The 15,008-nt window shown below is 36.7% G+C and overlaps 1 protein-coding gene across 1 annotated transcript in view; it reads left to right on the top strand.

The window, feature by feature from the left end:
• Window positions 1-13,326, top strand: part of MFSD14B (major facilitator superfamily domain containing 14B) — a 35,329-nt gene extending 22,003 nt beyond the window's left edge. Inside the window, exons 6-12 of the mRNA XM_064437961.1 lie at window positions 453-671; window positions 1,826-1,939; window positions 2,511-2,582; window positions 4,573-4,685; window positions 5,599-5,696; window positions 7,500-7,657; window positions 11,686-13,326. Coding sequence (XP_064294031.1) covers window positions 453-671; window positions 1,826-1,939; window positions 2,511-2,582; window positions 4,573-4,685; window positions 5,599-5,696; window positions 7,500-7,657; window positions 11,686-11,889 — 978 coding nt within the window. The 3' untranslated portion in view covers window positions 11,890-13,326. The remainder of the gene's footprint in view (window positions 1-452; window positions 672-1,825; window positions 1,940-2,510; window positions 2,583-4,572; window positions 4,686-5,598; window positions 5,697-7,499; window positions 7,658-11,685) is intronic.
• The last annotated feature ends 1,682 nt before the right edge of the window (window positions 13,327-15,008 follow it).

Genomic DNA, 15,008 nt, shown 5'->3' with positions numbered 1-15,008 from the left:
TAGCTATGCATTTAAAATGCAAACTGTTAACAAAGGCATTATGTATTACTGTATGTATTACCCAGAGTGCTGAGGCTCAGGCTCATTTAGGCAGGCACTTAAATGTGTTGACCACTTTTTCAGTGAAATCTCATCAAATCCCTAACTGGAAAACAAAAGCCATTTTAGCCTATTTGAAAGTAAGAGCTGTTTTACTTTCAGCCTAACTCACTCTTGGACTGCAAATACTGTCTCGTATGGTGTGCTGTGGAGGAGGTTGGAGAAACTTTATTTGGACCCATGTTTACTGTCATAAGTGATGTTTTTTTTAAATTTAAATTTTAACTGGTGATTTTCTTTTTAAAAAAAAACACACTGCTGGGGAGGGGTGATGGTGTTGAACAAGTTACATCATTTTTCTGCAGGGGCAGAATAACCACTTCAATAAGTTTGTAAACTGTTCTTGTGCATAGGTATCTGCCACCTTTGCAGCAAGTTTGGTAACTAGCCCTGCCATTGGAGCATACCTGTCTGCCAGCTATGGAGATAATCTTGTTGTACTAGTGGCCACATTGGTAGCTGTTGTGGACATCTGCTTCATCCTGCTAGCTGTACCAGAATCTCTGCCAGAAAAAATGAGGCCTGCTTCACGGGGAGCTTCTATATCTTGGGAACAAGCAGACCCTTTTGCAGTAAGATGCACTTCAATAAGTAATTAATAAATAATTGATGATTAAATATTAATAGTAATTAATTGCATTGTATAAGCTTGAGAAGTCTTTAATCTTATTGGTGTCTTGACTATCCAGTATACCATAATGTCTCTTCTCTGCTCTTGCACAAAAAGACCTAGCTACTTTTAAAACCCCAAACCAAACTATGAATTAAATGATTCTTGAATTGGAACCAATGTTTGGTTTGAAATCCAAAGGGAAAATGCTTTACTCTTCTTACTTACTTACTCTGTTTGGTTGTAAGAAATGCTGAATTCTTACAGTGCTACAGACCCCAAAGCCTGATAATTGTAAGACTCTTCCATAATCATTTTATGCTTTGTACTTTTGGTTGGCAATCTCTTTCCCCACTCTTGAATTACACTTTTGGTTGTATGTGATTTCTTTTTAATAGACAATGGATCTATTAAGCCTGATTTTTCTGTGGGCATACATAGGAAGGGTTAAAACATATAATGCAGCCTTTCTAGAAACTTTTTCACTTATTCTTACTTACTTAGCTAATTTGTCTTTGTGTTATACCTTGATGTCTTAAGAGAGGAAAGAGTGATTGATCTTTATGAGATGCATCTTGCTGGGAACCGGTTGTGAGTATTGAGAGATGAGTGACATGCTTGAAAGACTGCAGTTAAAGAGTTTGTTTTCCACAATTTATTTGTTACTCAAACTGATTCATATTACGGGACAAGAAGTGTAAGGAATACACAACAAAAATACTCTCATAATTTGGGAAGAAAAACAGTTGTAACAAGGCCATACTAATTGCTAGCATTTTTGGAACAGATTTTTAGGGAGATCAATTAGAAGATATTATGCATTTTTCTAAATATTACATGATGCTGTTTTTAGTGAATACTTGTAATTTGGCACTGATCAGTAGCTTCAAAAATCAAATGGAAACTTTGCAGAAGAATCAGATACCACAAACCGTACATAATGGAGTTGTTTCTAACTTAATGTTCAGCTTAACTGTTTCCATGTGTGATTTTTTTTTTGACTCATAGGCGTGAGTAAAAATGGATTTTTAAAAAGCGAATCCACTTTCTGCTTTCTTTATGCTTTCATTAAACTCTGTATAAACGTTGCAATACTTGTGTATCCTTGTTTTACAGTCTCTGAAGAAGGTTAGAAAAGATTCTACAGTTCTCCCGATCTGCATTACAGTGTTTTTTTCTTATCTGCCTGAGGCTGGCCAGTATTCTAGCTTCTTTCTCTACTTGAGACAGGTAAGTGTTAGTGTCTTCACCTCTTATTAAGAATGTTTAATTAAGTATTCCCTAAGAGTTGCTTCTTTTTGAAGACTTTGCTCAGAAAACTGCCTTCTGGCAAAATACAGCTTCAAAAAATAAAGGCAGAGTAATTTGCTAAGCTAAGAACCAAGTAACACTTGGTGCATAACTGAATAACTCCTGATGCATAAACCCTGCCATAGCTTAAGCATGTGTTCATAAAGTTAAGCAGACCTTTGTTCCCATTCACTGCAGCAGTTTATATGTCTCAAGTTGGGATCTTGCCTGTTGAAAAGCTATTGTGTCTGTGGGAGGGGATAGAGAATTACAATTTCCAGATACATGACTTCCTGTCTCCTTTTCTTTAAGGCGTGTTTTCTTTTTTTTTCTCACGTGGATTTCTTGGCAAGCAGTCAAGTTAAGGATTATTTTTGAAAGTGGACACTTCCTATATGTATTTAGATTATAAGCAGGGATCAGTGTTTTCTTTTAAGAAGATATCTCTTTGCTAGTGATTGTCCTGGATTGTGTTTGGCATTTGTTTGATGTATTTTCTGCTTGTCTTCAGATTATAGGTTTTGGATCTGCTAGCATTGCGGCATTTATAGCTGTGGTAGGCATTCTGTCTATAATAGCTCAGGTAAGCTTTATTCTTCTTAGTGTTTTATTAAACAGTACAAACTGAATGCCAGGGTGCACACTTCTTACTGTTAAGCTTGTCTATAAACTTCTTACATGCTCTAAAATGCCAACATATCTTGCATTCACTAAAGGTTATATTCATAACTAGTCTGTGTAAATGTCTTGCTTTAAATCTGCTTTCCTGGACCTGGGCATCAGAAAATGAAACTAAAATTTGATAAGCATGGATCACCAAATTTACTGGAACTCTGGCTTTAAATGATTACAATTATGTAGGAAATTGGTTACTTAATGCAAGGCCTTCTGAAAGGGAAACGTGTTATTTATTTTAAGAAAAAGCCATGCTACTTGCACCTATTCAGTTGGTTTATGCTATTGAACTTGCGTACTGACAGTGCAGGTATTGACACGGTGTGTTCAGGGTTACTTAGGCTCGGCGTGGAGGCTGAGGAACTGTGAGGGCTTGGTATATTGCTTTCATACCTCTTAATTGGCAACAGTGAGCTGGTTTTTGGACAGGTCCTTTATACCTTTTAGGAATCAAACTTTTTATGATGTGATTGTTGGTGCCTTTATGGGTACAGTTTGTCTTCCTGTTGTGGTAATGGGAAGAAGAATGGCACGGAGAATGTGCTGGAACCTTGTTGCCAGCTTTAGCAGAGTGGAGGTCTTACTGTTTTGATGTAAACAACACATTCTTCAGTGTTTACCAGTTTTACTGGTGTTGTGTCCTTCATTATTAATACAAGTCATTATTTTAATCCTTGCTCTGGGGATTGTTCTGATACTTTTATGTGCACTTACATTTGCCAATCATGCTTTATTCAGACCAGTATTTTTGCCAAAAATCTCTAAAATGCCTGCCCTTCTGTTCATAATTTTCAGTGTTAAAATGAGTGAACTCTGCACTGGTTTTTGAACTCTTTCAAGAGTGCAGCTTATTGAAAAAAACTTTGCTTCATAAGTACTGATTTATGTTGGCATGTGAATATCTCCAGAAAGAACTCATCATGCGTAGATAGAATTACTGTATTTTTGCTATTTAGCTTTCAAACTAGCTTTGTCTAAGAATGAGAGACAAGAAAACAAGTGTAAGATCTACATGAGAGAGGAAGTAAACTCTGCTCTGCAATCCTTCTGGTTCCTTTTGCCTAGCTTTTTACTGTGGCATTGCTGAGTTTCTCATGTTAAAGAAAAACATGTGCACTGTTAACTGAGTGAAGTTGTCCATATGGACTTTCCCTTACTAGGAACAGTCAGTCTGCTTCTTGCCCTGAGTGTATTGCTGTTTTATCTGAATTGGGACCTCCTTCCCTGACAGCAATAACACCACTAACAGAAGACAAACAGTGGTCTTCCTTTAGGAGTAGTTGCCATATGCAAATAAAAGGGTTGTATGAGTCATGTAGAGAGTCAGCAGAAAATGTATTAAAGATGCCTAGGAATTGGGCTTGGCCAAATTTCAGTGCATGTGGTAAAGTTGGAAAAGTAGCAGGATTTACCTGTCGGTTTTAATTGTAAATTTGTAGTAATTCACCTGACCTAAAGAGATAGTTTTTTTTTTTTTTGAGCTAACAGTCTTTTTTTCTCTCCAGTATTTGTAGATACTTGTAAATTCAAGCCATATTCAGCCTGCACTATCTTAACTTTGTACCAGCATTTATTGTGGAACTCTCTAGCCTGTAATGAAACAAAATTGTAGAACTAGAAACGAACGCCTGTTTACAGCAAAAGCAGACACTGAGGTGTAATGTCTACAGAGGAGGCAATATATGTCCTGAAGTAGAAACTCTTTAAGAAAGTCTGTACATCAAATATTTATAAACTAGTCTGCATTTTGGACTTAATACAGGGGAAGTAAGAGCATGAATAGTGTGAATTTCCTCAGCAGTTGAAAGGTCTTCTCAATTACTTTGTGTAGAAGGAGAAATTACTTTAGCAATCTGGCTTTTTAAAATAACTTTTGGATGAACCAATTTCTCTTGCAGACTGTATTTCTCAGTATCCTGATGAGGTCGATAGGGAACAAAAACACAGTTCTCCTTGGCCTTGGCTTCCAGATCCTTCAGTTGGCTTGGTATGGTTTTGGATCTCAGTCTTGGTAAGGACGCATTTTCATAGTTACATTTACATAGGTTATGGAACTGAAAATGTTTTTCCAAGAAATTCTACCTTTAATTCTGTTTTCCTGAGTATTTAAATGTTCTGTGAATTAAGCATTCTCATTTGCGCTACACTGCCAAAGTTCGGTCTGTATTTTGCACATGTAGGAATGATAGAACATTCCAGATATATTGTGTAAGCTGCAGACTAACAGCCCTTTTGAAAAAAGGAGTCTTGCACTGTTTTGTCCACTGGCTTCTATGTTTACAAATGTAGTTAAAACTTCTTTTTAAGCTCACAACCTAGTAAGCGGTATGTTCTCTCCAGTAATTCCACTAAATCCATTCTATCAATCAATTACTGGACCTCTACTTTTTTTAACATGTCATTTTCATACTATATTTGGTCTTGGAAACTATCTAGGGCTTCTTTTGTTGGAAAAACTGACTGTAAGTAAAGTGAACTAGAACCATAAGCTGGACCAGCTTTTTCTTTACAGAGTTTGTCCCACTGTCAGTGAAGAATGCTTGTTCTTTATCAGAGTACTTCCCAGTGAGTTATACAAGTTAGAGAACTGCCTCATGGGGACTTGCTGTGAAATTGTTCCCTTGTACAGCCTTTGGAGAGTGAAAGCCTGTGCATCACTTCACTCCTACTCTCTTCTTTTCCTCTGCTGTAATAGCTGGTGTAAAATCAAATGTGCTTCTGTTACAACAAGCTCAGGGTAATTTGTGGGAGGGCAGCAGGAAGAAGGCCCTGACCAGGTAACTTCCAGTCTTTAGGTATTTTAATAAGAGTAGTTTTGAAAGGCTATTAAGCCCTTGAGGGTAGCCTTGTGGCCCTTCCTGGGGAAGTGGGGAGTAATTACATGGGCAATCTCATTTTTAATTTAAATTACATATTTAACACAGGATGATGTGGGCAGCAGGAGCTGTAGCAGCAATGTCAAGTATTACGTTCCCAGCAATCAGTGCTCTGGTTTCACGAAATGCAGAGTCAGATCAACAAGGTGAGTATTGACTGAATTCCTGTTTTAGCATCATACTGGTTTCTTGGATGACTCTTCTGTCTAGAAAGCAGAATACTTGCCTGTGTGTACTTTTGAAATATGCTGAGAAGTAAGGAGTTTCTTTGGTAGTAGCTGTGGAAGCCTGCCAACCTATGCAGAGAGGAAGGAGGTACACAAATTTGTCAAATTTGTATTGCAAAATGCATAGTTTCTGTGTGACCCGCTACTTCTCTTCTAGCTTCCTGTAAAAGCACTACCAAAGCAACAAAAACAGATGGGGTAACTTTCATGTTTTTTCCTTCCTCTTTTTTAATTAAAGGTAATATTCTTTAAGTAGATAGTATTGTTACATTAACCCTCGCTATCTCTTTAATAGAAACAAACTCACATTTTACCAAATTAAAATAAGCCTATACCAGAAGCTCTATTCTGTGTGGAAAAGTTGGCCCCATTTGCCAATAGAAAAGGAAGTTTAAGTAAATAGTTGATCTGAGAGGAGAGAAATATTGATTGATTTTGATGTGAAGGGGAATGAATAAACAATCAGAAATAACTCTTCATTTAAAATGAAGTGAGGGAAGGAGTCATTACAAAATAATACATTGGTGTGTAATAACTGAATTTACTGTTCTCTTTAAAAAAAATCCTGTACATATAAGTATCAGTCCTGCTTTAATGTACAGTCTGAAGTTAGATAAGTGCAGTTAATATGGGAGGCACAAAGGCGGTGCAGTTCTAGGGGGCAGATTTCTATTGAGTTTGAAAGGTGCAAAAGACACTATTTTCCATGGCTCTTTATCATTCCCCTGTCTTCCATTTTTGTTTCTAATACAGACATTTTAAAGAGATTTAAAAGACTTGTTTTCTATTTACGCCATGAAATGACTAGTTTAAGTTGACAGAAGTCACTGATCTTTCATTTTACATAGGGGAAACTACTGTTAATAGCTCAGGCATAAAGTAGTTTCTAGAGTGAAGTTTTGCCACCTAGTGGCACAAAGATTTTAAGCTTACATGTCAACCTATAAAGAAAAAACTTAGACAACTTTCTTTTTGGAATGTTTTCTTTCCTTCCATTTTACAACTTACTGCCTTAAGAAGGAAGGGGATACACAGTCTACTAATAGTGTAAAAATGGTGTTCTGTAGCATCTTCATCTGTAAGATCGTCAAAAAGCTTTTTACACTGTTGTCACAATCACTGAATGAAGTTGAAACAGAAATACACCTGTAGAAGTTTGATTAATCAAGCTTTTCAAATAATCTAATGTAAAACTGCAACCAGTCTAGTATTGTGAATTTACTGCAGTACTGCTGAATTTACTGCCCCAAATAAGTCAGTTGGTACTTAAATAAATCCTGGTTTTAGACTGGTAAAGGGAAGAAATCTGTTACAGTTGGTGCATATTTTGCCAACAACAACCCTTAACACACAGATATATTGCTCTAAATTTCAGTTGAAAATAAATAATCTCTGCTTTCTTCGTTGTAGGCTTTGGGTGAGGGTGGAAGAACTAATTAAAAAAATTAGACTTGCACATAAATTTAGTCACTCATACTGAAAATTCATATCACTTCCAGTAGCATGCAAGTACAGTGACAGAACTATGGTCATGCAGAGCATTATTTTAATCCAGCAAAGTTGTCTTCAGTGTATTTCTTAAGATCTTGGTATGTAGAAATAATTGAGACATGCTATTTTGGAACAGCCGTTAGAATACGCTCAGAGCTGTTGGCTCTGTGTATTTTATTCTTTATTTAAAAAAAAAAAATGCTACTTTCTTTTTCATTTCTTCTTCATTAGGAGTTGTCCAAGGAATAATAACTGGAATAAGAGGTCTGTGCAATGGCCTGGGACCAGCACTGTATGGCTTTATTTTCTTTCTCTTTCATGTGGAGCTAAATGAATTGCCACCTGATCAGACTTCTGGAAAAAAAGCAATGCAAGATCCCAGTGATGAAGTAGGTTTAAAATTCGGTATGAAGTTTGCTGTGTAGAACTCATAAGGGCTAAAAATGTGTCATTTTTGGTTGATTTATAGTCTTGATATGTAATTCTTGAACTACTTAATTGTAGTCACTTGTCAGCTTTATTGAAATAGTAAGATAGCTCATAATTTGAACTTGACACTAAATATTTAGAGTTACAGTAGTATCAGCTTTTGTTTTAGTATTCTAATAGAATCAGTTAACTTTTTTGATGTAAATCTACTCAGCACAGGTGTAATTGTGAATTACAGTGAAACATCAAATTTTGACAATAGATGATTTTTGCCAACTCAGTAAATTGTAAAAAGTTTATCTTTGAACATCACAGCAGTAGGTTAATTATGTGTACAGTAATTCAGTATACAGTAGAGATACTTTTTTTTTTTCTTCAATGGCAGTAACAACGCTGTTTTCACCTTTTCTTACCTGTATGAGACTTGTCAGGGAGGGGAGAAATCGATCCTATCCAACATTTCTTTGAACTCCCTTCAGTCTCTTCTTGTATCCCTTCCATCTTTGTTTCAGGTCTGCATTTTTGTCTGATTTGTTGTTTTCTATTTGCCTTCCAAAATATCAAATATATGCTTAGCAGAGCTTGGAGAATCTTGTGGACCTTTTTTCCTTTTTGACTTGATTGCTCTGACGTCTTCAGCTTTTATTCATTGCTTTTTCAAAATACTAAGGATGGACTTTTCAGAGAGCTGATGATCTCATAGCTTGTCATTAAGCTGATTAAGAAAATAGATAAGCTAAATATGTAAGTAACTGGTCCTGTTACTGTGGAAACAACTGTTTGTTGTTCATCCCCCAGTTCGTGCATATTTCCATTGTATTAACTGTAATCAGTGCTTGAACATATTTGCTCACAGCTGTACCTATGGTGAGGTGCGACATAATTTGCTCAAGCAAACTGAATGGAGTTTTAGAGTAAGGGGGCAGATACGCTCTTTTAGTTCTACAAAAAGGGAACTACAGTAAAATAGGGGAAGCCTTTATAATCATGATTTCAGGTTTTCAAGATCTTTGTCATGCTTCCATTAGTTAAAATTTCGCTCTTGAACTCTGTTTTTTAAAGCATCGAATCACATGAACCTTTCTTGGGGTCAGGGAGCATGTTGGCTTTTTGACCTTGTACACGCATTTCTGTTACAAGTAATTTCAGTATATTCCGTTACATTAAGAATATTCATGTTTAGGTTTGGGTTTTGTGGTTTGTTTTTTTTTTTTAAAGTAGCCCAGATACATTACAGTGGAGCAACTGACTGTTCCAGTAAGCTATAAATGAGTCAAAACTTCTGTTGTGGAATTTTCTAAAGCTTATGGTAGAAGAAAGTCCTGCTTAAATTAAGCTTCATTCTTGAAGCTTAATGTATGAGCTTCCTTAAAAAATAATGATTTTTCTAACCTGTAAGTGTAAATTAAACAATTGTTTGACGTACTTGTTTTGTTGAAAACCTACTTAATAAATAGGCATTTTTTAGTTAGCAGTACAGCAAAATCAGTAAGTATTTGCATGTAACTAAGATTGCTTTTTAGTCTAATTTCTTTGGGACAGCTCTTATGTTTAATTATGTATGTGCTCATAAGCTTTGTTAAATGTCTGTAATTACGTATTTCCCTGTTAGTAGTTACCAGGCATCTAACACAAAACTATCGTTCAGGAAAATAACACATTTTTTTCCTACTAATTCTTATGCTCAAGTCTAATACAACAGTGGGAAAGAACTCCACAATTTAAATATTATATAGCTTTAAGAATTGATCTCAGTAAAACAAGTGGAAGTGAACACCAAGGTATGCACCAAGTTAAACAAGGAAATTAGCAAATGTGTACAAGCCTGGCTTGCAACACTGGTACTAGTACCTTGGATTTGCAAGGTGCAAATGCAAGCTACCTGTCTTGATTTTTGTTCAGTGTTTTAAATCAATAGCTGGGAGTTGCTTTACAGATCTACGTAGTTTGAAAAGTGTTTATTTTATTGAATGCTAATAAATGTTCACTAAGAGCATTTTAATAGCAAGTTTAAATGGTCAAGTACCTTGTCTTAAAAAGTTACTGGATGTCTGTGGAACTGCAGTTAACTGATATAACGTTTTAGGCTGCGACAGCATTGTTAATTTTTCGGGTTCTTTTCTGACACTTAAGCTTGGTTTCTACCCCTGCTTGTCAAAGGCAGTGAGTACAGAAACTTAACTAAGAATGTACTCTTACTGTGCTGGACCTTCATCAAACCCAGTGTGCTACTGAGATGAATTTGTTTCCTTTGTTTCCACTACTGTAATACTAGGTGTTACTGCAACTAGAGGAAACAGGTTTTTAAGCTGTTACCAGAAATAGGTTATTTATATAGGCTTTCTTAAAATTATTAATATGAAGAATAAATTTGTGTCACTTGACATGTGTTCCTTTGAGAGACAGCTGTCTTATCCCATTTTAAAAAAATTAACTAATCAAAGCTGATTATTGTTATTAGTATTGTACCTTTCAGATATAAAGTCTTCTGAGTTGACTGATGGACAGAGTGCTAAAACAAATTGTTAGATATAATGGTTCTGTAAATCTTCATATTGAAACAGCGGTGACAGGAAAGTCTGGATGCAAATTTCAGTTATTTAACATGTAGAGTAAATGGAGGAGAATACATCTTAGTGGTCATTTCTGGTGGTTTTTAAACAGCTCAAACTTATTTTTTAGGTTTTTTTTGGCTTGCCTTTATTAATTTCTGTTACTCTAGGGGACTTAAGAATAGGATTTTACTGAGTATCACTTTTTTTTTTTCTCATGGAAGTGGGAGAGCTGCAGTGTTACCACAGGCCACACTTGTGATTCTCTGCTGTCAGAAAAGAGAGTGAGGTTGCATCATTGAAATTATCTACAGGGAGCCCTTACAGCAAACAGTGCAGTCATAGGCTGTTTTTGGAGAGTAATAATAACACTTGGCAATGCAATGAGTAAGGACCAGTTTTCAAAACTTCTTGCTCTCTTCAGTGAAACTGCAATAGTGGAATATTCAAACACTGCTCAGATAAATCAGCTGTTGTACTACAAATTAGGCCACTGCTTATAACAAGAGTTGAAGCAAGGGAAATATCCTGTAACTGTATGCTTAATTTCAGCTACTTTCCCACTGCATATCAGAATAACTTCTGGCATTTTATTCGGTAGTAAGAAAAGTACACTGGATTGACAAGCTTCATCTTCTGTCTTTTATTTGGTTTTGATTGAGAAAAATACAGAAAAGTTGTTGAGGATTTTTAAAAAATTGCTGGGCTGCTGACACTTTTGAGTTTTGTCATCAAATTTAGACGATTTAAAATTAGTCTTATAACCTCTCTGGTGCTTGTTTTAATTGTGGTTGTGAAACGTGGGTAAATTGTATTTAAAATTTTAAAATACACTGCTTAGAAGCAAGAGAGAATAACTCCAAACACCAGGTTATCATACATGGCAGCATCCTGTCTCTGCAGTGAGAATGGTATGTCCTGCGTGCCCTGCTGTTACTTTTCTCACTCATGTACTGCTTTTTGGGGACATTTGTTTATTCGGTGAATCTGATTCTGAAGTATGTCAGCCATGGAAGCAAGTGGAAAAAGTGAAGTTAAGTTAAAGACTTGCTGAGCATTTGTACTTCTGGGTGTTGAAACCATATCCTATTAATCTTCAGAGGAGTCTTGCTGATTTAACAGGCATGTTGCCTGAAGAAAAAGAAATGTCAAAGAAGCATCAGTGAATGTCTTTCTCATCTGCTACCAATCCTATTGTCAGTTACTAGTTTTGTGCATGTTTCTGTTTTTTTAGATCAGTGTGCAGGTTGGGTGAGGAATCCTTAGGGATTGTAGATGCAGAAAATGCATGCTGCATTGCCATATGAACTTGTTTGCATAAACTTTATAGTCACTGTAAATATCCTCCAATATCTCCTGCCTTAATGGTATTGTTCTTAATGCAGAAGTCAATGTCTAAAACTTCCTGAATTTTTGATATGCTTGTTTACACACAGAGTGCAATTGTTCCTGGTCCACCCTTCCTGGTTGGAGCATGCATTGTTCTTCTGGCTTTTCTAGTCGCCTTATTTATTCCTGAGCACAGCAAAGCCAGCAGTACCAGAAAACACAGCAACAGCATCAGCAGTACTCTGAGTAACAACCTAGACCAAAGCAGTGAAGAGGACATTGAACCATTGCTGCAGGATAGCAGTGTATGAAGGCTAACTTCGGAGGAGACTGTGGAACAAATTCATGTGCTGAATTGTGGCTGTGGAAGCTTGGTGGGATGTACAGACCATCTGGCCTCTGAAAGGAAGGCAGCTGTGTACACGGGAAGCTCACATGCTGTGTGATACTTGAGGTTGATACCATACTTGGAGGAAGGTTTGTTTATCATGGCAGGTCACAACTAGCTGTGATTCTACCCAATATTGGACAGCAAATGCTATGTCACATCCTGGTACTGGGAAGAAACCCGAATATACAAACATAATGGATTTTTTTATATAGTTTGAATGTTCAGTTCCCAAAGTTGTACGCAAAATAATCAGGTCTGAGGCAGAACAGCGTCTGCCACTACTGTTAAAGGTTATTTTGCATTTCTTATGCCTTTTGTCTGCATGTATGCCACATGTAGTCCTCACAATGTGAGAGGGACAAACCTATATAGTTCTGGTATCTGAAATAGTGTTTATCAGTAAAGGTAATCAACTTTCCTAAAGACACGTTCTCAAATATTATTTAGGAACGAGAGGTCCAGTAGTTACCAGAAAGCAGTGATGAAACTGAGGTGACTTCTGAGGGTGTATGATCACATGTGACAGTCATTACCCACAAATGAAGGTCTTACTGAAGTCTTAAACCCACATTCCAGAACAGTGAGTTCTGAGCAGTTAAAGCAAATCCAGATGGCACCTGACAGCACTGGTCATATTAAGGTTTTGCTGATAAAAAACAGAATTTTAATGATAAAACAAAGTGTCAGAAAAATGGACACTCCTGACTTCTGAGGCAGAAGAACTAGTGGGTGCCAAAGTAGTTTACATCGTGAAATATGTATATTTATTGCATTTTGTCACTTTATCTACCATATGAAATAATCTTTCCTATTAATTCTTTTCACCCTTGCCTTAACTGCTACTTAGTGTTCATTTATTAATCATATTTAGCCTTCATATCACTGTCTTATCTGCTGAAACTCATGGATATATTAATATCAAATTTCCTTTCTAAAAGATGCTTTAAAGGAGTTATGAATGGCTACAGATGTTCTAATTTTTAGAGACATTTTAAGAAAAACACACAGATTTATATGTATTTTGCTGCAGTGTAAATGGACCATTAAACCCAACTTTAATGAAGTACTCCTATGAATGTTTTATATGTATGCAATATATGTAGATATTTGTAAGGAGTTTTAATTTTTCCAGATGGGGTGCTGTGTAAATCATGTATTTATAAATGTAATGAGGGAACTGACAGATATACAGTTTTTTAAAAGGATTGTGTATTGACTGAGCAAATTTTAAAAATATATATTTTGAAACTTGTTCCACATTGAGCAGAGATAACAAACCTTTTGTACTATGCGGTTTGGTTTTTAAGTTAATAAGCTTCCTAATGCATAATAAATCTGCATCTTAAGCTTTCTAGGATTCATGTGTAAGTGTGTTCTTCCAAGTTCACTATGGTGCCTTCCCTGCTTCAGCACAGGAGTTTAATTCTGATGCTGGGTTAAAGTACCTGAATTCCTGTCATACTGCTGTGTTGTGTCCGTGTCATCAAGCATGGTAAAAAGCGCGCTTTGCTCAGAAGTCCATTTGGTGTCTGACGTGGTGTTCACTGGGGTAGAGGAGTGGAAGGGAGTCAGTTTAAAAAAAGAAAGTAATTGCTGATCTGAACAGTACTGCAGAATTAAGATGCTTTTTCTGATGAGGGTTAGGTGTTTCTTCTGCTTTGAATTACCTGGAATTCAAGCCTGGCTATTTTATTTTTGCTGCAGGCCAGACTGCAGTCAAGAAGGTTTTGCATGATCCCAATGTAGAATGTCTTAAACTTTGTGTGGAACTTAAGATATCGTACACTATATTAGTGTTAAAAGTAGCAGGCGTCAAATTTATTGCTGCTAATAGTATCCCAGCAATGGATCAAATTTGAATGTTTAAAGCAGAAACTCAGAATCACAGAATGGTTGGGGTTGGAAGGGACCTTTAAAGATCATGGGCCCAGGGACATCCTTCACTATAACAGGTTGCTCAAAGCCCTGTCCAACCTGACCTGGAACACTGCGAGGGATGGGGCATCCACGGCTTCTCTGGGCAACCTGTTCCAGTGTCTCACCACCCTCATCGTAAAAAAAATTCTTCCTTAAGGTTTTCCATTTAAAACTTGCCCCTTTCCTGTCACTGCAGGCCCTGGTAAAAAGTCTCTCTCTGCGTTTCTTACAAGCCCCCTTCATATTGAAGGGTTCTCCCCAGAGCTGCCTTTTCTCCAGGCTGAACAACCTCAGCTCTCTCAGCCTGTGCTCATACAAGACTGGTTCCAGCCCCCTGACCATTTTCGTGGCCCTCCGGGACCCGCACCAGCAGGTCCATGTCTTTCATGTGCTGAGGACTCCAGAGCTTGATGCAAAACCATTTTGACCATACACCCATACTTTATAAATTATATACATGTACTGCTGTACTAATAAAGTATGTTGTCAAAAATAAAAAATGAAAACAGATGAGACATAGATTAAGCAATTTAAAAATATTAGTGATACAAAATACCTTTTTGCTCTCACTAGAAAATTAATAATTCCCGGTAAGTGATGCTCTTCAATATGCTTAACAATTTTTTAAAATCCTGATTTAACACTCTGTTACAGAGATTAAAAGGACTGGCTCCAAATTCATTTTGGTTTGAGACTGGGTTTTAATGGCTGTTGTTGCTGAAAAAGATACCGCACAAAGATACACAGATCCAAACGGAGGCAATGCATGGCTGGCTATGCTTACTAAATGGTGATGCTCATTTTTTTCAATCCCCTCCACAAATTTTGCAAAGGCGTTTGTTAAAATTCAGCCAGTAAGTTTCAGTGTTCCCTGATGTCAATCAGGTGTTCCTGCAAGCTAACTGGAACGTCTTGAATTTTTGTGGTTTTTCGCAGATGGATTGAAAACCCACTAAAACTTTTCACTTAGAAGATTTTTAAACAGGTTAGAAAATGATTTCCAAGTTAAGTGTACAGTTATGAGAGTTTTTATAGGTGGCACCTTTGCACTGCTTTTTGCAACAAAGTCAGGTGATGATGGCAACATTTCCAAGCTTCTGTTTTCAAAACGCTCTCTCCATG

The sequence above is a fragment of the Phalacrocorax carbo genome, chromosome Z (assembly GCF_963921805.1).
Source record: "Phalacrocorax carbo chromosome Z, bPhaCar2.1, whole genome shotgun sequence".
Classification (NCBI taxonomy): domain Eukaryota; kingdom Metazoa; phylum Chordata; class Aves; order Suliformes; family Phalacrocoracidae; genus Phalacrocorax; species Phalacrocorax carbo.
The sequence above is the reverse complement of the archived record's forward strand: the minus strand, read 5'-3'. Positions and strand labels throughout refer to the sequence as shown.